The 24,916-nt window shown below is 47.4% G+C and overlaps 1 protein-coding gene across 1 annotated transcript; it reads right to left on the reverse strand.

Annotated features, from left to right (window-relative positions):
* Positions 1–1,013: 1,013 nt before the first annotated feature.
* Positions 1,014–24,361, reverse strand: LOC135910993 (ice-structuring glycoprotein-like). Its single transcript, XM_070533303.1, has 6 exons — positions 24,227–24,361; positions 21,145–22,498; positions 7,549–7,572; positions 3,324–3,388; positions 1,229–2,411; positions 1,014–1,139 (listed from the first exon to the last, which is right to left on the reverse strand). Coding segments are annotated over exons 1-6 (2,631 nt in total). The 5' UTR covers positions 24,230–24,361; the 3' UTR covers positions 1,014–1,137.
* Between the last annotated feature and the right edge of the window lie 555 nt (positions 24,362–24,916).

Here is a 24,916-nt window from a genome sequence, read left to right on the forward strand (position 1 = left end):
CTCCATTCCCTAGCGGAGAGCGGTTTCACCATGTATCAGGTCACTGGCATCATGGAGCGCTGCGATGCCCGCTATTTCCGCAAAATTTGTCCTTGCGTGGTCGCTGTTTCACTGTGGTTTGGTGGTCGGGTAGCCATCGAACCCGGTGCTGTTGCGTGGTAAACTTCCACAACCTTGACAAAAACCCCCGGGACCTGCGGCTGCCTCTAAAGTCTTACAGTTTAACAGGTAAATGGTATGAAAAGAAACGCAGGCAGGTATGTATAAACGCCATCCACATAATCAATAGGATCAGAAGACGATATGTCATCTGCGTATGTTTCATCCCTCTGTAGCTTGTTTCATCTGTAGCCGATAATATTACCTCGGCAGTGTGGGACGCCGCCAAGGCTAAATTGAAAAAAATTCTGCTCGTTCTGGTAGGCACTAGACTAATCGTGCGCGTACAGGCAAGTAACGCACTTGAACGCTGTGTAAAAAACGCTTCCGCTATGAAATATGACTGTTAACGACTGAGAGGTTTTAGCCTGAACAGTCATGCGTAAATTCGGTACCGCCTGTATTTTCATAGAGATATTGTACCAGTGCTTTACAAACCGCTGCCGAGCTAGGGACACCAGCGTGAAGGTGCGAGCTACTGGTTCCGGTAGCCTAGGTACGAAGTTGAAGCCTTTCATAGAGTGTTCAAAAATACGTTATTAAAGTACTTATTTTCCTTATGAAGAGTTCGTGCCAGCATTCCTAGGCAAGTATTAAACATGAAATAGCGGATCGAAATAATCGCAACGCTTCCTGTCCATTTCAGTAAAGGTACGGGTTAGCATATCAATGAAGCCAGCGCGCCGTCATACTGCTAGTTCCATTCTTCACCAAACGCACCGCCTGGAAAGAAATAGCGAAAGGTCATAGTTTGAGACAACAAAGCCAAATGCGTCGCTAACATCTCGATGCAGCGCACAGCATCTTACCTTTCAGTATTCCATGTGGATAGCAAGCACAATGAGTTCAACGAGTTTTTTAGACAACAGGAAACATTTATTTTGCAACAATATTTAAAAAAATGGACAACTGAGCCTAATCACAACAAACTGTTCTTTTCCTCTTCAGCTTTCCATGTCTTCTGATTCAAATAATAATTTCTGCAAGGAGAAAAGAGTGCACATGACATATTAGCATCGGAAGTAAGTGTGAACTTTAGAATTTCAGCGTATTCTGTATTTATACTTACACTTCTTCCTGCGGAGGAGGGTGTTGTAGTCGAAGGGAGTGCCAAGGCCATAGCCGTAGTTCAGGCCGTAGACACCGAAGCCGTGGCCGAGGCCGTAGTGGCCAGCGCCGTAGCCGAGGTTTCCAACACCGTAGCCGTAGACTGGGGCCGCCTGGTAGGCTGCGAAGGCTGGGGAAGCATGGGAGACAGTGGCCAAAGCTGGGACGTGGTGGACGGTGGTGGTGGCAACAGCGGGGGCGGCGTGAACGGTAGCGACAGCTGGGGCAGCGGCGTAGCTGGCGACTGGGGCAGTGTGAGCGACTGCGGCCACAGCTGGGGCAGACTGGTAGGTGGCTACAGCTGGAGCAGACTGGTAGGTGGTGACAGCTGGGGCAGACTGGTAGGTGACGTGGGACAAGGCTGGGGCAGCAGCGACGACTGGGGCGTTCTGGTAAACCTTAGTCACAGCTGGGGTGGCCTGGTAGGTCACGCGGGAGACAGCTGGAGCAGCGTAGGTAGCGACAGCTGGGGCAGACTGGTAGGTGGTGACAGCTGGAGCAGACTGGTAGGTGGTGACGCGGGACACGGCTGGCGCAGCTGCGACGACTGGGGTGCTCTGGTAAACCTTAGTAACAGCTGGGGCGGCCTGGTAGGTCACGCGGGAGACAGCTGGAGCAGCGTAGGTAGTGACAGCTGGGGCAGACTGGTAGGTGGTGACAGCTGGGGCAGATTGGTAGGTGGTGACGCGGGACACGGCTGGAGCAGCGGCGTAGGTAGCGACCGCTGGAGCAGCGTGGTAAGTGGTAGAAACTGCAGGGGCAGCGGCCACAACTGGAGCGGACTGGTAGGTGGTCACGCGGGACACGGCAGGAGCAGCGGCCACGGTGGTGACTGGGGCAGTGGCATAGGTAGCGACAGCTGGAGCAGCATGAACAGCGGTCACAGCTGGAGCAGCATGATAAGTGGAGACGGTACGAGCAACAGCTGGAGCAGCTACGGCGTAGCTGGCGGCTGGTCCGTAGGCAAGGCCGTGGCCGACACCGAAGCCAGTTAGGCCGGAGTAGCCAATTCCGTGGCTAAGACCATAGCTAGTGAGGCCCACACCACTGCCGAGGCCGACATCACTGCCGAGGCTGTAGCCACTACCATGAATGAATCCAGCAAGGGCGCTGGAGGCCAGGGCAAGGATGACGCAAGCACGGAGCTGTAAAAAAATAATTTAGAATATGTACGATTACGTGCATCTAAATGCCGTCGGGATAATTTGAATGACCTGACAGGTTTTTTTTCTTTTGTGAAGGACACTTGTTGCGCTGACACATTTAGGACTCACGAGTGATGGCTTCGGGGCGCACGGGGTCGTAAGATAACATTTGGCTCAGGCAGAGATCTTTTTTTGCTGTAATATGAGCTGAGCGTTGGCTTAGTTATGGCTTGCTCTGTTTTACAATAAGTGGCGGATATTAGGACCTCGAGAGTAGCCTTCCGTTAATGTAGGGCTTTAAAGACAGGCAGAGCCAGACAGAGCCACAAGTGAAAGAAGCTTTCGTGTGAAGAACGCTGTCGAGTTCTCCAAAATGGCGTAAACCTAGTCCTAAGTGCAGCTTTGTTATGCATTGCCGAATGAGGTACTTTTTTACATGGTTAGCCACATTTATAACAAACATGGTTTTCACACAACTAGTGCCCTTTCTTCTATGAACGCGGTCTTTTTTAGCAATCTAATCGGATTCATTGCGACTTTTATTCACATTAAATGGAGAGGAGAGTTTGCATCCTGAGTTTAGAAAATTTGATTTCTCACAGCCAATAAAAATGCCGAGAAAATTACTTAGAGCCATATTTTATTCGTTCAGTAAGCGCATTAACTGGTTATACTAAGGATTTTTGGAGTTGGTCTCGGATCAAGGAGTGAAGTAAATAAAGAAAAGTTTAAAAAGTCTGATAACAAATGGAGGATCGACATGTGTTTCCCCACACTTAGGCGCCAATAGTTACGTGCAAATTACTTTCTCTATGTTTAGATGGGTATGTGGTCGAAACTACCACTGGAATGATTGCGCTTTAAAGACTTTCGGCGAGCCTAGGTGAGACGCTCAATGCAGAGTGCGCTTACCATGGTTGTGGCAGTTGTACCGTTGGCTAACCAAGGACTGCTGAAGTTTCCCCGTCTCCGACTCTCTTATATACGCGACACGAAAAGTGCGAAAGCGACGGGGAAAGGTAGCTGAGTCAGTGACGGAGAGAATGCAAAAAAAAAAGCGACACCTGCAGGCAGGCTATCCCTCGTACCTAGGTGCACGCACGTAGAAACAGAGATCCGGTTGAGAATGCGCCTAACATTATTTTATGCAGGAAGAATGCTGATCACCGTCTTTTTTTAAATTTGCAGTTACCTTAAGTGCTGCCTCCTTCTCTGGCCCCTTTTAGAGCACTTGCCACGGTCTCGTAGAACCCAGTATATATTTTCTTTTTTTCCCCAGTAGGCAAAGCTGATGAGGTAACAAGTACACTGCGAAGGGTGGAGCGCGACATTCGCGTTTAACAACGGCGATGGTTCGAGAGGGCTGATACGACCGCTCTCATTACAAGAGTGGTTTTTATGGGGCAACTGCGCTTCCCCCAAGCGTTACGTTGATATTGAGGAAAGTGAAAGAGTACGCCGGCTGCGTTATAATATGGCTTTTCACTTATTGCTTTCTCTTCTACTCTAAAATTTAAATGAGTGCGTGTCTTGCTCGTGTGCTACTATGCAATCGGTTACCGATAAATCCTACAGGGGAACTCCTAACACGACTTTCATTGCTGTCCCATGGGCTGCCCGTAAGCCCAGTTTGGGGAACATTCAAGGAACACTAATAAATTTTGGTAGTGGTGATAGCACAGTGAGATGCTCAAGAATAATAATAATAATATTTGGTGTTTTACGTGCCAAAACCACTTTCTGATTGAGGCACGCCGTAGTGGAGGACTCCGGAAATTTTGACCACCTGGGGTTCTTTAACTTGCACCTAAATCTAAGCACACGGGTGTTTTCGCATTTCGCCTCGATCGAAATGCGGCCGCCGTGGCCGGGATTTGATCCCGCGACCTCGTGCTCAGCAGCCCAACACCATAGCCACTGAGCAACCACGGCGGGTATGCTCAAGAAGAGGCCGAAATGGGTGTTCTATACCGATTGCAATTATATGGACACTCATGAATCATTTTGCCGTCTCCGTAAGCGTCGCCATCGCCATGGTGTTCTGTATCAAGTTCAAGCGCAATGACACCGTCGCCGCGCGGCCTACGCTGTATGTACGAGTGAAACTGCACCTGGGGAACCGACAATTGAGGTTCAATCTCGCCCAGCAGAAACCGACGAAACACAGGGAGGAAGCGCGCCCTCTTCCGTCGCGTGCGAGGCGCCCAACGTTGCATGACAACGGTCGGGAGGCGAGGGAGGAGAAGGGGGGGAGGGGGGTCGGTGCACTCCTCCGGCTCTAACTGCGTATGCCGTGGCTTGGCGATCTGCGATCTGCACGAGAGCGATCTGCGTTGGGGCCAGAGTCTAGCCGCGTCGATGGTTCGTAGCTTTGTGCATGTTCTGTGTTCTCGGCGCTCAGCATGCGTTGAAGCGATAGAGATCACGAAGGTCTCTTCACTCGCAGTTGCTGGCGCGCTTCCTGACCCAAGCGTTTTGACAGCGAGTGTGCGCAGTCAATGAGTGGGATGTGCTCATGTTATCTGCGCGCACCAGCACCATACTTGTTAATTTTATTGGCAAGTGAATGCTTACAAGTTCTGATTCTTTATGTGGCCTCATCAGCTCATCTTCAAGTAATGTTGCCTGCCTAACAGAAGCGTGACTTAATTCGTCTGTTCTAGATTCTGAGATCCTGCCCCTCCTTCCCGACTTCGAAATTTTTCGCAAAGATCGAGCCGATGATACTTGTGGTGCTGGTGCCCTTATCGCCACGAGTCGTCACCTAGGTTGCATCCCGGTTACCATATCCTCATCTCTTGAACTGTTTTGGCTTTATGGTACTGCATCGTTCCCGCGAATCCTTCTTGCATTTGCTATCGCCCTCCTTCTACTGACTCTTCATTTTTGCCGCTTTTCCACGACGCCTTATGCAAGATAACTACCTCATATCCTAACACGTCTGTGCTACTATTAGGCGATTTTAACTTCCCATCGATCGATTGGTCTTATCCAGCTTCCTCAGTATCAAACAATAACATGGCCAGCGAGTTCGCGAACACGTGTCTCACATTTGGATTAACCCAAGTTGTCAATCATCCCACTCGCACTACAGACCATTCCTCTAGTATATTAGATTTGGTACTAACTTCACACCCTGATAATCTTTCTCCTATCTCGTACCTGAATGGCCTCAGCGACCATAATATACTACACGCTTCTTTTTCATGCCATGTATCTAATCAAACAAAACGAAAAACACACTCACGCTTTACGACAGAGGTGATTATGACCTCGGGAGTATTTAACAACCTTTTATGATAGATTCACAGCTGACTTCTATCTTCGTTCACTTGAGTCTAACTGGTTACTGTTCAAACCTGAATTCTTTCGTCTGGTTAAACTATGCGTTCCTACCATAACAATTAATGAACGGAAACAGTACCCATGCTTTCCCAACACTCTAAAACGACTGACGAACAAGAAAAAAACGCCTCTTCCGTTCTTCAAACTGCTGTCAATCCGAACTTAAGTGGGAAAAATACTACCTTGAAGTCACACAATATGACACGCAGGTCGCAAAGGCCAAACGTGGTTTTTATTCAACCACGCTGCTCTCTATGTTGCACAATAACCCAAAACGTTTCTGGCAATGTATTAATCCCCAGTCGTCCAACACTGTTTTTCCTCTTGACAGTTCTGGCTCCCCAGTCCCCGAAACCGATGTCGCTTAAGCTTTAAACACTGCATTCTGTTCTGTTTTTACTAATGACTACCCCGAAATTCTTCCCACATTACCACCTTTGACTTATCCTTCTATGGCAAACATTACTTTTAATGCGAACGGAATTATTAAAATCATAGATTCCTTCAAAAATTCGTCCTCCTGTGGTACTGATCATATTAACTCCAAGTTTTTAAAAAGCACTAAGCACATTAGCAGTCTTTTTCTAACGCTAATGTTTCAACAGTCTCTCACAACGGTATAACTTCCCACTGACTGGAAAATTGGTAAAATAATTCCCATATTTAAGGAAGGCGGCCGCACAAATCCTAGAAACTACCGTCCAATTTCAATCACCAGTGTTTGGTTGAAACTGATGGAGCACGTTATACATTCCCACATTGCCACTTTCCTTTCATCTGTCAACTTATTTCATCCTAATCAGCACGGATTTCGCAAAGCTCACTCTTGTGACACACAACTTGCTCTGTTACTACACGATTTGCATTCTCATCTCGATCGCAACATCCCCACTGACGCTCTCTTTCTGGACTTCGAAAAAGCCTTCGATAAAGTGCCACATATTCTTCTCCTGCATAAACTCTCGTACATTAGTCTTCACCCAGACATCTTTAATTGGATCCGTGAATTGCTAACCGAGCGCCCTCAGTTTGTTTCCGCTAACTCGATCTCCTCAATCCTATCTCCCGTTCTATCCGGTGTGCCCCAAGGCTCTGTCCTTGAGCCTCTCCTCTTTCTCACATATATATTAATGACCTTCCACTTAACTTATCATCCAACATACGCCTTGTGGCGGACGATTGTGTTTTATACCAACAAATAACAAGTGCTTTAGGCTGCTGCGCTCTTCAGGAACACCTCCTTCAAATCCAGGCATCGTGCAGCAAATGGTACATGTCCCTCTACGTCAGTAAGTGTTCTCACGTGTGCTTTCATCGACGTCGCAATTATGTAGTACCATCCTACTCCCTTAACAACTGCACTTTAACACAATGTGAATCATTTAAATACCTAGGGGCGCATATATCTAGTGACTTATCTTGGGCCCATCATATAAATCAGTCAACTAATTCCTGCAAACGATTACTAGGTTATCTACTTTTTGGCAGTGGCGGCAGCATCTGGGAACGCGTCTAACCGTCGTACTCTGCTGTTGCAGTTGCTGCATCAAAGCCAAGCTGTTTTGATCCAACTGGAGCATCCCTGGATCAACTGCCTTACGTGCGGCCGTTCGTATCATCAGTGTTTCTACGAGGAAATACGACGGCTCGGCTCCGCTCTGCTTCTGGGTTGGCGACCGTGCGGACAATCTCTGCGCAAGCGCCGTTCGACGCATCGCAGCCTAATATAGTGGGGTGTTTCCCAGTCGGCGGTCATTTGGCAGTGGCGGCAGCATCTGGGAACGCGTCTAACCGTCGTACTCTGCTGTTGCAGTTGCTGCATCAAAGCCAAGCTGTTTTGATCCAACTGGAGCATCCCTGGATCAACTGCCTTACGTGCGGCCGTTCGTATCATCAGTGTTTCTACGAGGAAATACGACGGCTCGGCTCCGCTCTGCTTCTGGGTTGGCGACCGTGCGGACAATCTCTGCGCAAGCGCCGTTCGACGCATCGCAGCCTAATATAGTGGGGTGTTTCCCAGTCGGCGGTCATTTGGCAGTGGCGGCAGCATCTGGGAACGCGTCTAACCGTCTACTCTGCTGTTGCAGGTTAGTAATTCTCAGCTTTCTTTTGAAATCCTGCGGTTTTCATTTATGCTGTCGCTGCTGCCACTGCTGCCACTGTTGTAGAATCGTACAGTTGTGCTAGCCAATGACTGGTTTACTGTAATTCCTGCTTGCTGGTTTTTCCTTGCTTTCATTTATTTTTGCCTTCTAGTTTTACGCTATGTCTGAGATTTGCTTAACGTGTCAGCTAGCTGTACAGGACGAAGGGTCTGTCAAATGCAGTGAGTGTTTGTAAATGTATCATTTCGGGAAGTGTGCTGGTTTGCAAGAAAAGTCCTACAAATCAAAATCTGAGGCGGCAAAAAAGGCCTGGAAATGCGCGACGTGCAAAAGCGCTGGCTTGCGGGCTAGTCGCAGTGAGGATGACGTTGCCATAAGCCTGGCTCTTACTTCAATCAACGAGAAACTCGAGGGCCTGCCGACCTTGGTAGAAAAGGTGAACAGCATGGAACAGGCAGTTCAGTTTCTGTCACAAAAATTTGATGAATTTCGAGAAAAGATCTCTAAGCAGGACAATTAAATTAAAGATCTAAGAAGAAAAGTGACAGAACTGGAAGAAAAAGAAAAGTTGCATGCGTCCGCAGAATCCAGTCTTCAAGAGCAGGTGAATGAGCTAGAGTTCCGGAGTAGGCGGCTGAACTTAGAAGTCCATGGACTCCCTGTTAAGGAGAATGAAAACTTGATGTCTTCTCTCAATGAGGTTGCTGAAAAGCTACAAATACCTCAACTTATAGAGGCTGACGTTGTATCCGTGCATCGGCTGCCCGCGAGGAGAGACTACGTGCCGGGAATAATCGTTCGTTTCACAAGGCAGGAGACCAGAGATGCATGGCTTAAAAAAAAGAACTGCCTGCGGGATGAAAAACCGCGAATTTTCTTTCAAGAAAATTTGACTCGGCAAAACAGGGAGCTTCTACGATCCGCAAAAGAAGTGGCAAAAGAGAAAGGGTATAAGTTTGCTTGGTACGTTAACGGCAAGGTGCTTGTTCGAAAGACCGAGGGAGCTCATGCCCTTCACATTAAGGATAGGGGCGAACTGGAAGAGCTATAATCGATAGTTTTTTTGTTTTTTCTTTTATTTGTGTGATAAAGGAAGGATGCAAGAGGAGATGAAGTTTCACTTGCCTAATGATGTAGATGAAATTGTCGCAGCATTTTCTGCACCCTGCATCAAATGTATCCATCTGAATACACGATCTGTGAGAAATAAGGTGCCATGTTTGGAGGAGCTGTTCACCAGATTTTCTTTTGAATTTTCGGTTATCATGTTAACCGAGACATGGAGTACTAATGACTGTGATGTTTTTAGGTTGCCTAATTATAACACCTATTATTTAAACAGGTCACACTCGAGAGGGGGTGGAGTGGCGCTGCTCATTATGAATGATGCTGAATGTGAAATCATTGAACCTTATACCGTAATGTCTCCAGACTATGAACTGTTGTCACTGTGCACAGATAAGCATGTATTTTCAGTGTGTTATCGGCCACCGTCCGGTGATATATCAGCGTTTCTAGAGTTTTATGACCAATTTCTAGCATTTGTGGCTCATAATCATAATTCTAAGACAATAATAGCCAGTGGAGATTTTAACATTGACATGAGTACAAACAGTTATTTTTCAAACGCTTTCAACATGGTTATAGTATCAAATGGTTTTGCCAACTTAATTAATGTGCCAACTAGGATTACACCGGAAGGTGAGTCAACCCTTGATTTATTTATTACTAATTCCATGCAATCAAATGTTAAATTTGGAGCTTTATCGTGTTCAATCAGTGATCATCTGCCGGTGTTTCTGTGTATAGAATTAAGCGGGTCAAAAGGAAAAAAGTTGCCACCAGTATTGTACCAGCTAATTACAGATGAAACACTCAAGTCTTTTCGCGACGCCCTGATGTCAACAAAATGGGACACTATAACTAACCTTACAGATGCCAATGAGGCTTACGACAAGTTCTTAGATATACTGACCCAACTATACCACAATAGCTTCCCTTTCAGAACACGTAGAAAAAGTAAGAAAACGCGGAAACCATGGATTAATCCTGAATTACGCAATGAAATGAAAATTAGGGACAAGTTATATCAACATTTCCTTCAGACACATTCAACCGATGACCTTGTCGCATTCAAAAAGTATCGCAATAGGCTAACAAAAAAATTGCGACACGCACGCACAGTATACTATTCATCTTTGCTGGACATTGAGTGTCGTCAACATAGTTTGCTATGGTCGAGGTTGAACACTCTCCTAGATCGAAATCACTCACACAAGCCTTTAACGAAATTACACATTAATGGCAAAGATTTATCCGGTGTTAAGCTCGCTGATGCATTTAATGATTTCTTCACAAGTATCGGCAACACTCGGTCTTCATCCTCTCAGGCTAGTAACTACGTATGCGCTCATAATGACAACACAATGTACCTTCATTCTGTAACACTGAATGAAGTTACGTCCGTTATAAAAGCCTTGAACAACAGCACCAGTTGTGACATAGACGGTCTTCAAGTTGGCCCTATTAAACACGTGGTTGACACTATTGCCCCAGTACTCGCTCACATTTTTAACACGTGCTTGCAATCAGCAATTTTTCCGGCGAAAATGCAGTTTGCAAAGGTTACGGTTATTTATAAAAAAGGAGATCGTAATGATCTAGGAAATTACAGGCCGGTATCCATTCTACTCGTGTTTTCAAAAGTGTTGGAAAAAATTTTGTGTCCAAGGATGACAAACTTCATTGAAAAACATAACTTGTTAACACCACATCAATACGGTTTCCGTAAGAACAAATCAGTCGAGTTAGCGTTACTAGAACAGAAAGAATATATACTAACAGAGTTCGAGAACAGAGCAATAGTTGTTGGTATTTTCGTAGACTTTTCAAAAGCATTTGATTTAGTTGACCATAATATTTTGCTGGAGAAATTACAGAATTATGGGATACGAGGACAATCACTATCTCTTATAAAATCCTACCTTTCCAACAGAGCCCAAGTTGTTAAAATAGATACTTTTACTTCAAAAGCCAGGTCTGTCCATAGCGGAGTGCCCCAGGGAAGTATTTTAGGCCCTATACTTTTTAATATTTATATTAACGATATCGTCAACATAAACCCTCAGGCAAGATTTATCATCTATGCAGATGACACCAGTATTTTTTTCGCAGGGAATGACATCCATACTCTCATTAAACAATGTAACAGTAGAATGAAATCCTTAGAGGAATGGTCGAAACTTAATCTAATGAAGGTAAATGAGAGCAAAACGAAAGCAGTTATATTTAAGCCGAAAAATAAACATATACCTCTGCATCAAGATATTAAATTAAACTCGCGCAGTATTCAAATAGTCGAAAATTTCAAATGTCTGGGTGTCGTCTTTTCCGCGAACATGTCTTGGGATAATCATGTAAAAAATGTTGTAATCAAACTGAGCCAAATAACAGGTGTAATAGGCCGATTAAGGTACATTCTTCCTACGCACATCAAACTCTTGCTATATAATTCCCTTTTTTATTCACACTTGAACTATTGTCAGTTAGTGTGGGGAAACACGACAACCAGCAATCTAGAGCATATTTACTTAGTACAGAAAAAATATCTCCGACATACATATAATGCTCCCTACACTGCATCGACAAATACTTTCTTCATGAACACTGGTGTAATTCCAGCGTATAATTTGTACAAATATCGATTAAGTCGTGTCTATAAGGCAGAAGTCTATAAGAATATTTTTAATCTACATAAACTCGCCCAATTGCAAACTAGACCACCACTATATAGCACAAGACACTTCGAAGACTGGGCAGTACCGACACCACGGTCAAACTATGGGAAACAGTGTCTGAGGTATACATTACCCACACTCCTAAACTATTACAATTCGGTTGGTTTCAATCTGTTCTCTTCCTCTCTCAATGAGCTCCGGCTGATGTACGCGATTGATTTGTAATACTTCTATGACCATTATATGTATATTTTTCTTTGATGATCTTCGTGACTTCTTAAGTAATATATATGATGTGCAAAATTATGTATGTACGGTATAAATGCGTATATTTGAATGAAAGAATGTGATGCTGCCTCTGCCCAAATGAGGGATGGGGGACTTGTCAAGCTGTTCAATGGACAGCTTTTTTTCCTCCACCCCTCCATCTGTATCTTACAAGATCTGTACCTTACAAGATGGAAAATAAACTTTCATTTCATTTCATTTCAACTTGTCATCAGCCCCTCCCTCAGTCAAACTACTAGCATATAAAACCTTAATCCGAACTAAACTAGAGGGTGCTTGTACTATTTATGACAACCATCAGGTTAATGTGATTAATACCATTGAATTGGTTCAGAACCGAGCGGCCAGATTCATTCTTTCTGACTACTCCTATAACACAAGTGTTTCAGCCTTAAAATCCGGGTTGTTTCTTCCCTCGCTCACCTCGCGCCGCAAAAGTGCTCGTCTTGTCTTATTTTTTAGGTTCTTTCATTTGCAGCCCACACGTAACCAGGTCATCATTCCAGCCCATCGTTTTTCCCGCCACACACATTCTAATGCTGTGTATCTACCACGCGCCCATTCCACTACGCGTCAACGTTCTTTTTTTCAATACACAGCCCGTGAATGGAATACCCTTCCTTCTGACATCGCTCTCATCAGTGACATTTCTCGTTTCAAAGCTGCTATCGAAGACCATCTTTCAAGTCACTTAATCTAACCAGACACGCCGTTTTTTATGCGAAGCATATTACGAGAGCTCAACCCAGCTCCTCAGGCGCGGCGGTGTCGCCTTCAATACCACGTGACTTCGCGACGTCACGACAGAGGAGAAACGGGGCTCCAACTCGCGCCGTCGCTCGCGGCGGTATATAAGCAGCTGCGCTTGCCTCTGCTAGACGCTCACGAGATGAAATGCCTCCTGGAGACAAAGCTGCTCGTTGGAATGAGAAGCGAAGGTTGCGGCGTGCTACAGAGACTGATTTTCTAGGTGGCTTTGGCTCAACTCTTGCAAGATGGGCTGGGTGGGAATCGAACCAAGGTCTCCGGAGTGTGAGACAGAGACGCTACCACTGAGCCACGAGTACGATGCTTCAAAGCGGTACAAAAGCGCCTCTAGTAAATGCGGTGTTGCCTTAGAAACGAGCTGTTTCTAAGGCTCAGGCGTGCGTCGCTTGCTCAGGCGCACATTTCGTTGCCGCGCCGAACGCTGCGTTGCTCGACGCTCACCGCGTCCAATGCGGGGCGCGTAGTCGCTGCGCCGTAGCCCATTGTCTTACACCCGTTGGCGGGTCGACGGGAACGCTGTGGGGTTCCACTCTTGAAGGCGAAGCAGAGTAACGCATGAGTTGTTTCTTCGTCTAGCCGAACCAAATATAGCCAAGCAACAGTAGTTCACCAGGCTAAACAGTGGTTCAACAACTAAAATAAAGGCTAGTATGCTTCGCATCCTGGGCTTAACCTTAGCTAAGCCACAGCCATTTTTTCCAATGTGCCCACCCCTCATGTAATGTCCTGTTCAGGGACTTTTGAGGTATAATAAATAAATAAATAAATAAATAAATAAATAAATAAATAAATAAATAAATAAATAAGTAAGTAAGTAAATAAATAAATAAATAAATAAATAAATAAGTTGATACGGCCCATAAAAGGGCTATTCTTAATTCTTGTGGCTGTCTGCTAATTTGCTATCACAATCGATGCTTCGTCTTTCGTGCGAAACTTCTTTTTCCCCATGTGTAATGCAGCGTATGCTAATTTGGACGGACAATAACCGTAATAAAAACACGGCGGGAGCTGCGGAAAATCACCTTCCACAGGCGGTATATGCACGTTCGCACACATACATTTTGCGGAGAAATAGAGTTATCGCAACCGTTCGATCTATTTATTGAAATTCGTTCAACCACGAATTTCAATAAATCCACCCCAAATTTTGAGTCTACGCACCCCAAGATGTAGGTTGGCCCTGTCCCATATTGCCCCCAAATTTAGATTGGTGTACCACGAGATTGCCCCCACATTAGGTACGACCAACCTCATATCACGCCCAAATACAGATTGGCTCGCCTTCGCAACACCGCCAAATTTAGATTGGCACACTCCAATACCACCCGCAAACCTACGTTGGCCCACGCCCATATTAGCCCCAAACTAACGCTGACCCAGCCCTCATTCACCTTAAATTTAGGATGGCGCACCACAAATCAGCCCCCAAATTAGGTTAGTCCACCCATATATCACTCCTCAATTCAGCTTGGCCAAGCCGCACATCACCCCCATGGTCAGGTTAGCCCGCCCCCATGTCACCCCCATATTTTGGTTGGCCCACCCCCATATCAGCCCCAAAACCCAGCCTGCCCCACCCCTCTATCACCTCAAATTTAGGATGGCCCACCGCAAATCACTCCCAAGTTTAGTTTGACCACCCCCATGTCACACCCGATTCAGCTTGACCTAGCCCCATATCACACCAATGGTTAGGTCGGCCCACCCCAATATCACCCCCAAATTTATGTTCTCTCTCCCCCATATCATCCCCAAATCCAGGTTGGCCCAGCCCCATATCAGCCCCAAACATAGGCTGGCACATCCCCCATATTGCCCCAAACTTAGGCTTACCCACCCCATATCACCTCAAATATAGGTTGGGCCATCCTCATATCGGCCTCACATTCAGCTTGGCTCAATACCATTTCACGCCAAGTTTAGGTTAGGCCACTCCCATATGGCTACCAAATTCAGCTTTGCCCATCCCTGTATCATGCCCAAATGTATGCTGATGCCACTCCGAATTTCAAGTTGGCCAGCCCAACCCTTTTTATGAAGACCTATGTATTTATATCGGAAATGTGTCAAATTTTGGGCGTTACAGACATAATTTTGCAAGATTTCGCTGAAATATTGCTGGAGTACTCGCCAAAGAATGCTGCGCATTCAAAGCAAAGGCACCGAACGAGGGTCAACATATGTTGATCCTAAATGGTGACGGATAGCCACAGTATAGCCACTGTTCACTCTATAGCGACCGGGACAGACACAGCATGGGACATTTCTTCAAATGGTTTCTTTACGGCCACACCCACGGATTCACACCACTTGGCTGTAGGGAACACATTAACTGTGGCTATTAATCCAGACGCTGTACATCTTTTCCTAGTTGGTGCATTCCTTATTTGGACGAATCTTTAGAAATAATTAACGTTCGGGCAGCGACTCAGCCTAGCAGACCTTTTGTTCCGCACTAATGTTGCATAGGAATGGCACTAGCCACCGGGTGACACTGTGGCCCAGGTGGACCTGATTCGCTCGGAGTGTGTGCCATTGAGGACAGCCGAAAGTCCAAGAAAACGCACCTTCCAGAAGAACGCAATAAGAATAGCCATTTTGTTCTCCCAGGTTCCACGATACAAAGCGTGAGTTTTTTTTTGCATAACACAAAGCAATGCGCAAGCTTCTAGTTATGACGTCTAATGAATAAAATCTTTATAAAAGCGGTGACTTAAAGCATGAACACCACAATTCTACGTTTTAGGAATGAATACTAGATAACATATTTCAAGAGCACCCCTGGAAAACCAGAACCGTAAGCAAATCTTAAGTTTTGTGTTCCTGCCACCTGGTGGGAGACTATAAAACTAAGTCCTATGCGGCTTTAAAAACAACTGCGCCTCTGAAAAACCAGAACTGAAAGCAAATGTTGTGATTCAGCCATCTGGTTAGAGACTAAAAAACAATGTCCTACGCGGATTAAAAAAAAGCGAAGCGGGAATCGAACCGATGCCAGCGTGACGCGGGACAATAGGCGCACGCGAGTCTACCACTCGGCCATAACTTCCGAGGCTTCGCTAAGCGGTACGCTCATGTTTTTATATATACCACGTGAAATTTCACGTCTATTACAAAAATTGCTTTTGGGAACAGTGTTACGCCATGTGTGCACATTCTAGATGGGCATCAGTCGAAAGCTGAATCTCCGAAGTACATACACTGCACTGAGTATTACGATAGACGCCGTAGTTTTATCACAGGCATTGTTCTTGCCTCGAAAATCAAGTACAAATTTTTGTCGTTTCCATAGGCTTCCATTGCTGAATCTTTAACTGTGGTGGGAACAAAATTCTTGCGTGCCATAGCGTGATCACTGCATTTGGCTCGTGTGGATTGTCTTCCAGAACACGTCTGTCACCTGCCTTTTCCAATAATTGACCTGACCTTTTGTTATTCGCGAAAAACCCGCTCCTTCCATTGAAAACATGCTAGCTTCGTGCCGGGCCCGCTTGGGGCGCCAGTTGGTACACTCGCCCACAAAATATTTCGGGGTGCGCGAGCGCGTGGCGAAACGATCCTCCTCCTCTGCTAGCAGGGAGCCCCTGGTCATACCCTGGTGTCGAGACCGACGCCTGCACGCATGCGCGCCCCTGCGAGACTGCAAGCGTGCATGTTTCCGCGCTTCCTCCTTGCGCGCCGGCGATACACGAATGCAGCCACGAGGTGCCCCTCTTGCGTTCGGCGCTGTGGCGGCTTCGACGGGCAGAGCTTCGTGCATTTTCGTCTTGACTGTCTGATTCTATAGAGCGCCTTTTCTGCCGTGCTCTTCTGCGGGAGAATGCCCTATTCGTAAAAAGAAAGAAATAACGAAGATTGGCCACGAAAAGGTGAAGCGCAGAAAAAAAAAATCACATGTTGCGTTCGCCACCGGGCCCTATGTGGCAGCGCTCGTGACTGTACAAAAAAGCAGCCGCGGCGGTGCGTGCAAGCTCACGCTTCTCAACACGCTTCACATAGTTGTGCCCGTCGAAGCCGCCACAGCGCATATCGCAAGAGGGGCACCTCGTGGCTTCATTAAGGTATCGCCGGCGCGCAAGGTGGAAGCGCGGAAACATGCACCCTTGCAGTCCCGGAGGGATGCGCATGCGCGCAGGCGTCGCTCTCGACAACAGCGGTTTCCCGCTAGCAGGGAAGGAGGGTCGTTTCGCCACGTGCTCGGTCACCCCGCAACACCTTGTGGGCGAGTGCACGTGTCCAGAAAAGCTGGATATGTCTGATAAACTGGTCGTCAAGAAAGAAATCAATATGCCGCCATGCTCGTCAACACTTGCAACAGTCTCATGTGGTGCTATCTGCTCCTTGACCTGAGCACCATCTCAGGTCCTTATCCAACATCTTCAGATGTTTTCAGCCCATTCATCGGCGAGGATCTCACACCCCCTGGCAGCGATCCCACCTTCTTACCACTCTGCAGCACTTACAAATTTCTTTCGACGTCGCACAAGCATACTAAGGCCGAAATCAACAGTCGAGCATAACATCAACACTGGCTCCGATTCACGGCTGCGCCAACGTCCGTATCGCCTATTCGCTGCGAAACACCGCGTCATTGCTGACAAGTTAACGACATGCTGAGTTGAGGCGTGATTAAACCTTCACACAGCCCATGGGCTTCTCCTGCGGTGCTTGTCACAAAGAAAGACGCTTCCATACCCTTCTGTGTAGATTTCCGGCGCTTAAGCAAGATCACGTTCAAAGACGTTTACCATTGCCGCGCATGGATGATGCTGTGGATTGCTTACAAGGAACCGAGTTCTCTTAATTGGACTTGTGATCAGGCTACTGGCCGCTCCCGATGGTGGAGGTCGATCGTCAAAACACTGCTTTTGCTGCACCAGATGGCCTATGTGAGTTCACCGTCATGCCTTTCCGACTTTTCAACGCGCCTGCTACATTCGAAAGGAAGATGGATGACGTTCTGCGCTGCCTTAAATTGAAGATATGTTTATGTCACCTTGATGACACTTTCGTGTTCACCCCTGATTTCTCAGCACACCTGCGCCGCCATCAGCACGTGCTGAGTTTCTTAACCAACGGCGGTCGGCAACTTAATATCAAGAAATGTCGCCTTGCCGAACGCTAATTCACAATCCTTGGCCACGTTGTGTCCAAGGATCTTGTTGTCTCCGGATCTTCAGAAATTGTGGGCCGCCTCTGCGTTTCCTAAGTGCACTACATTGAAATAACTTCACAGTTTTATCGGATCATGCTCTTCTTTGCGCGCATCATTCGAAATTTCGCATCGATACTATCACTCCTCACGCAACTGCTTCGTGGCGCCAAAGACCTCTCATCATGGTCCCCTGCCTGCGACTATGCGTTCACCACCTTGCGCATCTTCTCACGATGTCACCTATTCCTCGCTACTTTGACCTTCAAGCTCCCACTAAAGTACATCCCGATGCAAGTGGTGTAGATCTATGTGCTGTTCTCGCAGAGCGTCACCCTGGTCAGGCAGAATACGTCCTCACTCATGCGAGCCGCGCGCTTACCAAGGCGGAGGGCAATTACAGCGTCACGGAAAAGGAGTTCTTGGCCATCGTCTGAGCGCTTGGCAAGTTTCGCCCTTATTTATATGGCAGGTCTTTTGACGTAGTGACCGACCACCACGCGCTGTGTTGGCTTTCGAATTTAAAAGACCCATTTGGGTCGCTGGGTCATGCGAATCCAGGTGTACGACAAACGCGTGGTGTATCGTTCCGGGCAGAAGCATTCCGACAGTGACGCTCTTTCCCGCTCGCCACTTTTGCTAGAGGCCACTCGTGAGTCGCCGTTTGAGCGCACGTTGTCGTCTCTTGGCTTTGACACTATTGCTGCCGAACAACACAATGAACGCTGAAATGCATCACATTTCGACCGTCTCTCGCAGACCTCAACATTTCCAGCCACTAGAAAAATTCGGTGCCAAGTTCCTCATTTTGCGATCAGTGATCAGCTCTTGTACCGAAGCAACTATGCACCAGAGAAACGTACGTGGTTGCTTGTCATGCCGAGAGCCTTGAGATCAGAGATCGGTTTTTCTTTCCACTTGGGTCTCAGTGTTGACATGCCGGCGTTTTCAAGACGTATGAGCGGCTTCGGCACTTCGGCACCGCTACTACTGGCGCGGGATGTACACCTTCGCTCGGAACTTCGCCCGCTCTTGCCGGGAATGTCAGCAACGCAAATCTCCGCCGCACCTTCCAACCGGTGAGTTCCAACCCCTGCCATGCCCATCTCGAGCTTTTCATCGTGTCATTGCTGGTCATCGTGTCGTGCTGAGGGTTCGTGCAGTGCCGCTCAGTCTCGGAAACTCGTCTTACTCAAACTATCACTTTTACAGAAGTATGCTGCATGTAGAATGCACGTAGAATGACGTAGAACTGCACGCAGAATGATTTCTCACGACTCGCATACTTACGTTAGCGTATGTAATGATCATATAAGAATATTTACAACGCCCGATTATACCCGTAAATACTACGAAAAGTTAAAGTTGTTTATTCAGTGGATTCCAGTCTGTGTGTTTTGCTTTGAAATGAAAGTGGCATGGCGAAGATCACACACGTTACTGAAATGAGTGCCTGGTGCACATCACTATTTCTGCTCAACTACACGTTCTGTCGTTGTCAAACTAAACAAAAAGAAGTAAGATTACTGTATATATATAGTAAGGTATATGTCGTTTATGCGAAATACAAAGAACTATCAGTTCCGTGCTGAATTATGCACTGCTTCATACATACACAGAGATACCACAGTAGGGCTTTTAGGACGCCGCTATGAAGACGCAGGTGTTGTCGACGCAGCTGCGACGGAGCGCCGTTTAGACGCAGGTGGCCGTTAAACCGAGCCTCGAAACCAGCGACGATATGCTTTGACTATGGCGCAATGCAAAGAAGTGCACGAAACAAAACATATTTACTTGTAATTTGCGATTGGGCATACTTCCTAGTTAATTAGCTGAATCAAATTCGCAAGGACTAAAGTTTATTCTAGCGGGAAACAGGGGGGTCATCCATTCGCCTTCCCTGGAAGCGAAATTATTGACAGCCGAAGGTAATTCCACCATATTGAGAACTTTTCTGTGAACTACATAATTATGAAATATAAATGATACTGGGCCTAATTTTTTACAAGATACCTGCATTGGATTTGAGAGCTAATATAGAGCATATTCGCGATATAGTTAGCTTTGCCGCACGGATATTCTGTCCGTTGCCACGATTTTTCCGTAGAGTAGCAATAGACAACTTCGCTGTTAAAAGCGGCTTGTGTGGAATGCATTTTATCGCCCCATTTCGGCGCACTAAGGCTTGTCTCGGTCACACTAACACAGAATACACGTCGTCTATTTCGTTGCGTAGCTCAAAGCGTAGAAAATGTGCGAACGGAACGACAATTACACCTGTTGTCACAGGAGCGAAACACGCCGGATGCCTCCTTTCATTGTTGGAATACTTCTGGTTGGTCTAGTGAGTGCTGCATGGCTATTAGGAATACAGCGCTAAATAACGGATGCACCGACAGCACTTGTCTAGTCTCCGTCATCTGTGCATGTTTCATCCCTGTGTAGCTTGTTTCATGAGTAGCAGATAATTTAACCTTGGAAGTGCGGGGCCGGCGCCCCGGATCATTTGCAACAAATTCTGCACGTTCTGTAGACACTAGACTAATCGTCCGCGTGCAGGCAAGTAACGCACTTGGGCGCTGTGCAAAAAACGCGTCCACTACGAAATATGTCGGCTAACCAGTGAGAGGTTTTAGTTAGAACAGTCATGCATACCTCCGGTTCCGTCTGTATTTTCATCGAGATATTGTACCAGTTGTTTACATACCGCCACCGAGCTAGGTACTGCGTTGTACAGGTGCGAGCTACGGGCTCCTGTATCCTCGGTGCGAAGTTCAAGCCTTTCATAAAATGTTCAATAATACGTTATTCAAGTACTTATTTTCCTTATTATGAGTTCGTGTAAGCATTCCTAGGAAAATATTAAACATGAAATAGCTGAGCGAAGTAATCGCAACGCTTCGTGTCCATTACTGTGAAGGTACGGCTTAGAATATAAACGAAGCCAGCACGCCATCATACTTTGAGTTCCATTGTTCACCAAGCGCGCCGCCTGGAAAGAAATGGCGAAGCCCATAGTTTGCGCAACGAAGCCAAATGCGTCGCTAACATCTCGATGCAGCGCCCAGAATCTTATCGTTCACTATTCCAAGCGGACAGTAATCACTATTAGTTCAACGAGCTTTTTGTACAACAGGAAACATTTATTTTGCATCAGTATTTAACAGTATGGACAACTGAGCTCAAGCTCAACAAATTATTCTTTTCCTCTTCAGCGCACCATGTCGTCTGATTCAACGAATGATTTCTGCAAGGAGAAAAGAGTACATGTGGCACATTAGAATCGGAACAGAGTATGAACTTTAGAATTTCAGCGTATTCAATATTGTACTTACACTTCTTCCTGCGGAGGAGGGTGTTGTAGTCGAAGGGAGTGCCAAGACCGTAGCCGTAGTTCAGGCCGTAGACACCAAAGCCGTGGCCGAGGCCGTAGTGGCCAGCGCCGTAGCCGAGGCTTCCAACACCGTAGCCGTAGACTGGGGCCGCCTGGTAAGCAGCGAAGGCTGGGGCAGCATGGGAGACAGTGGCCACAGCTGGGGCGTGGTGAACGGTGGTGGTGGCAACAGCGGGGGCGGCGTGAACAGTAGCGACAGCTGGGGCAGCGGCGTAGGTGGCTACTGGGGCAGCGTGAGCGACTGTGGCCACAGCTGGGGCAGCGGCGTAGCTGGTCACGTGGGACACGGCTGGGGCAGCAGCGACGACTGGGGCGCTCTGGTAAACCCTAGTCACAGCTGGGGCGGCCTGGTAGGTCACGCGGGAGACAGCTGGAGCAGCATAGGTAGCGACAGCTGGGGCAGACTGGTAGGTGGTGACAGCTGGGGCAGCAGCGACGACTGGGGCGCTCTGGTAAACCTTAGTCACAGCTGGGGCGGCCTGGTAGGTCACGCGGGAGACAGCTGGAGCAGCGTAGGTAGCGACAGCTGGGGCAGCAGCCACGACTGGGGCGCTCTGGTAAACCTTAGTCACCGCTGGGGCGGCCTGGTAGGTCACGCGGGAGACAGCTGGAGCAGCGTAGGTAGCGACAGCTGGGGCAGACTGGTAGGTGGTGACAGCTGGAGCAGACTGGTAGGTGGTAACGCGGGAGACAGCTGGGGCAGCAGCAACGACTGGGGCGCTCTGGTAAACCTTGGTCACAGCTGGGGCGGCCTGGTAGGTCACGCGGGAGACAGCTGGAGCAGACTGGTAGGTGGTGACGCTGGACACGGCTGGAGCAGCGGCGTAGGTAGCGACCGCTGGAGCAGCGTGGTAAGTGGTAGAAACTGCTGGGGCAGCGGCCACAACTGGTGCGGACTGGTAGGTGGTGACGCGGGACACAGCTGGAGCTGCAGCGACGGTGGCGACTGGGGCAGCGGCGTAGGTAGCGACTGCTGGAGCAGCGTGAACAGCGGTCACAGCTGGAGCAGCATGGTAAGTGGAGACGGTGCGAGCAACAGCTGGAGCAGCTACGGCGTAGCTGGCGGCTGGTCCGTAGGCAAGGCCGTGGCCGACACCGAAGCCGGTAAGGCCGGAGTAGCCAATTCCGTGACTAAGACCATAGCTAGTGAGACCAACACCACTGCCGAGGCCAACACCACTGCCAAAGGCAACACCGCTGCCGAGACCAACACCACTGCCGAGGCTGTAGCCACTACCGTGAAGGATTCCAGCAAGGGCGCTGGAGGCCAGGGCAAGGACGACGCAAACACGGAACTGTAAAAATAATTTAGACTATATGAGAATATATACATTTGAATACCGTGGAGACAATTTGACTGATCTGACACGTTTTTCTTTTGTAAACATTTCCTTGTTACGCTGAAGCATGTAGAAATTACGGGTGATGCCTTAGATGCGCATCAAGTCCTAGCGGAATATTTGAGTTGACTCACGCAGGGAACTTTTGTTCAATCCTCATGTGAGCTAAGCGTTGATCTAGTTGCGGTGTCCTGTTTTTCATTATAAGTGGTGGATATTTGGACCTCGGGAGCAGTCCTCTCATAATTTACGGGTTGAACTGCTGGGAGATCCAGACCAAGCCACAAGTGAAAGAAGCTTGTTGCGTGAAGAAGTCTGTCGAGTTCTCTCAAATTGTGTAAACAAATTCCGAAGTGCACCTTTGCTATGAAGTGCCCAATGAGGTCAATTTTACATGGTTTGTTCACTTTATAAAACGCATGGTTTTCACGCGTCTATCGCCTTTGTTTCAATGACCCCGTCTTTTGTAATAAAAAGTGAGGTTTCTACAAGTTTTTATGGAAGTATTGCTAAATTCAGAGCGCGAACTACCGGGACAGGCTCTAAGGAACAATAAGAGGCAAGCTGTCATACCCGCGTTGGAGAAAAGATTGCTCGAAGGATTAAAGAAACAGGGAGGGAAAAAGGCCCACACAAAGCTAGTGGGACTGATAAGAAAAAGCTGGCCGTCATCCCATATGCCCACTGCCTGTCGCATTGATTGAAAAAGTTAGGGTCACGCTATGGCGTGAAAGTCTTTAATCTGCGAAGAATTAGCTCGCCACCATTTCCTGAGCCGTTTAGCATTAAACGAATAATTTCGTTTCATGCTAAACTTCAGTGTCGCATTCTGTGCCTTTCTCGTGTGGAAAAAGGTATGTGGGCCAAACTGGCCGATGTCTTAACACTAGGCTGAAATGACATTGCAATTCCAGAAAAGGGACTGCTCACACACACCATTCGATGCACGTAAGAATCAGCAACTCCCAAGGTAAATGCGCATCGAAGTATTATAATACTAGGTTCCTTTAGAGGCACAAAGATCGAACAACAAGAGAAGTTGTAGAGGCGAACGAAATAAATAAAAAGTCGGCAGGGTGTGTCAGTGATGCGTTTATAGCTCTTCATGATACTGAAATATCTTTTCTAGATACGACCTGACACGTGGGGAATCTTTTTGGCAAGCTCACATGGATAAATAGTCTCTTTTGTTTTATTGTTTTTATGCTGTTTGACGACGCGTGATGACATAGAGCATGTCGAGATGAACGTTTGTTTTCTCACACTTATGCTCAGATTCTGAAGTGGAGGCTCAAGTGACAGTTATAGCAACCTGAACCCAAGCAGTGGCACAGAGGGTGACTCACGCAAGCTGAACACCCATACCCTCCCATGCCCCTCTGTCAGTACCCTTCGTATATAGAGCTATATATATACTCTACAAAATGCATAAAAACGACATAGAGGGTGGTAGATTACGTGAAGTCCACCACTTTGGCGCGGGCGGTAAAAATCGAGAAGCACCAGCGGTACCTTCGACGGCAATTTCCTAGGCAGAAATTGATGTATTGGCATACAGAAAACGACGATATACTTCTATGCGAATGCTCTGTCGATCTCGGTCGAGTTAGTACTTTCCTGCAGTGCCCCTTTAAGCACTTTCGACCCGCCCTAGGTGAGACGCTCGATGCACAGCGAGCTTACCATGGTTGTGGCAGTGGTACCGTTGACTGACCAAGGACTGCTGAAGTTGTCTCGTCTGCGACTCCCTTATATACGCGACACCATGAATGTGAAAGCGACGGGGAAAGAATAACGAGTCAATGAGGGAGAGAATGCAAAAAAGGCGACACCTGCAGGCACACCATCGCTCGTGCCTAGGTGCACGCACGTAGAAACACAGATCCGGTTGAGAACGCGCCTAACGTTATTTTCTGCAAGAAGAATGCGGATCGTCACTTTTACTTCTTTTTTTTTCGCTTCTCAGTTCTTTATCTTAAGCACTGCTTCGTTTTAATGCCCCCCTTTTGGAGCACTTGCCGCTGTTTCGTCGAGGCGGGTTTATATATATTTTTTGCCCCATGTAGGCAAAGGCGATGAGTCAACACGCCCACTGGGAAGGACGGAGCGCGGTAGTTGGCGTTTAACACGGCGATGGCGTGAGGGGGGCAGAGATATGGCCGGTCGCATTACGGGAGTGACTTGTATGGGGAAAGCGTGCGTGGCCCCGCAAGCGTCATTGATCTTGAGGAAAGTGAAAGAGTGCGCCTGCTGCGTTCAATAATCGGTATCGGTGTTGTAACTTTTTTTGTATTCTAGAATTTAAATGAGTACCTGTCTTGTTCGCATGTTACTGAAGAAAGATGCTATCGGTACATCCTACACGAGAACTCG

The sequence above is a fragment of the Dermacentor albipictus genome, chromosome 2 (assembly GCF_038994185.2).
Source record: "Dermacentor albipictus isolate Rhodes 1998 colony chromosome 2, USDA_Dalb.pri_finalv2, whole genome shotgun sequence".
Classification (NCBI taxonomy): Eukaryota; Metazoa; Arthropoda; class Arachnida; order Ixodida; family Ixodidae; genus Dermacentor; species Dermacentor albipictus.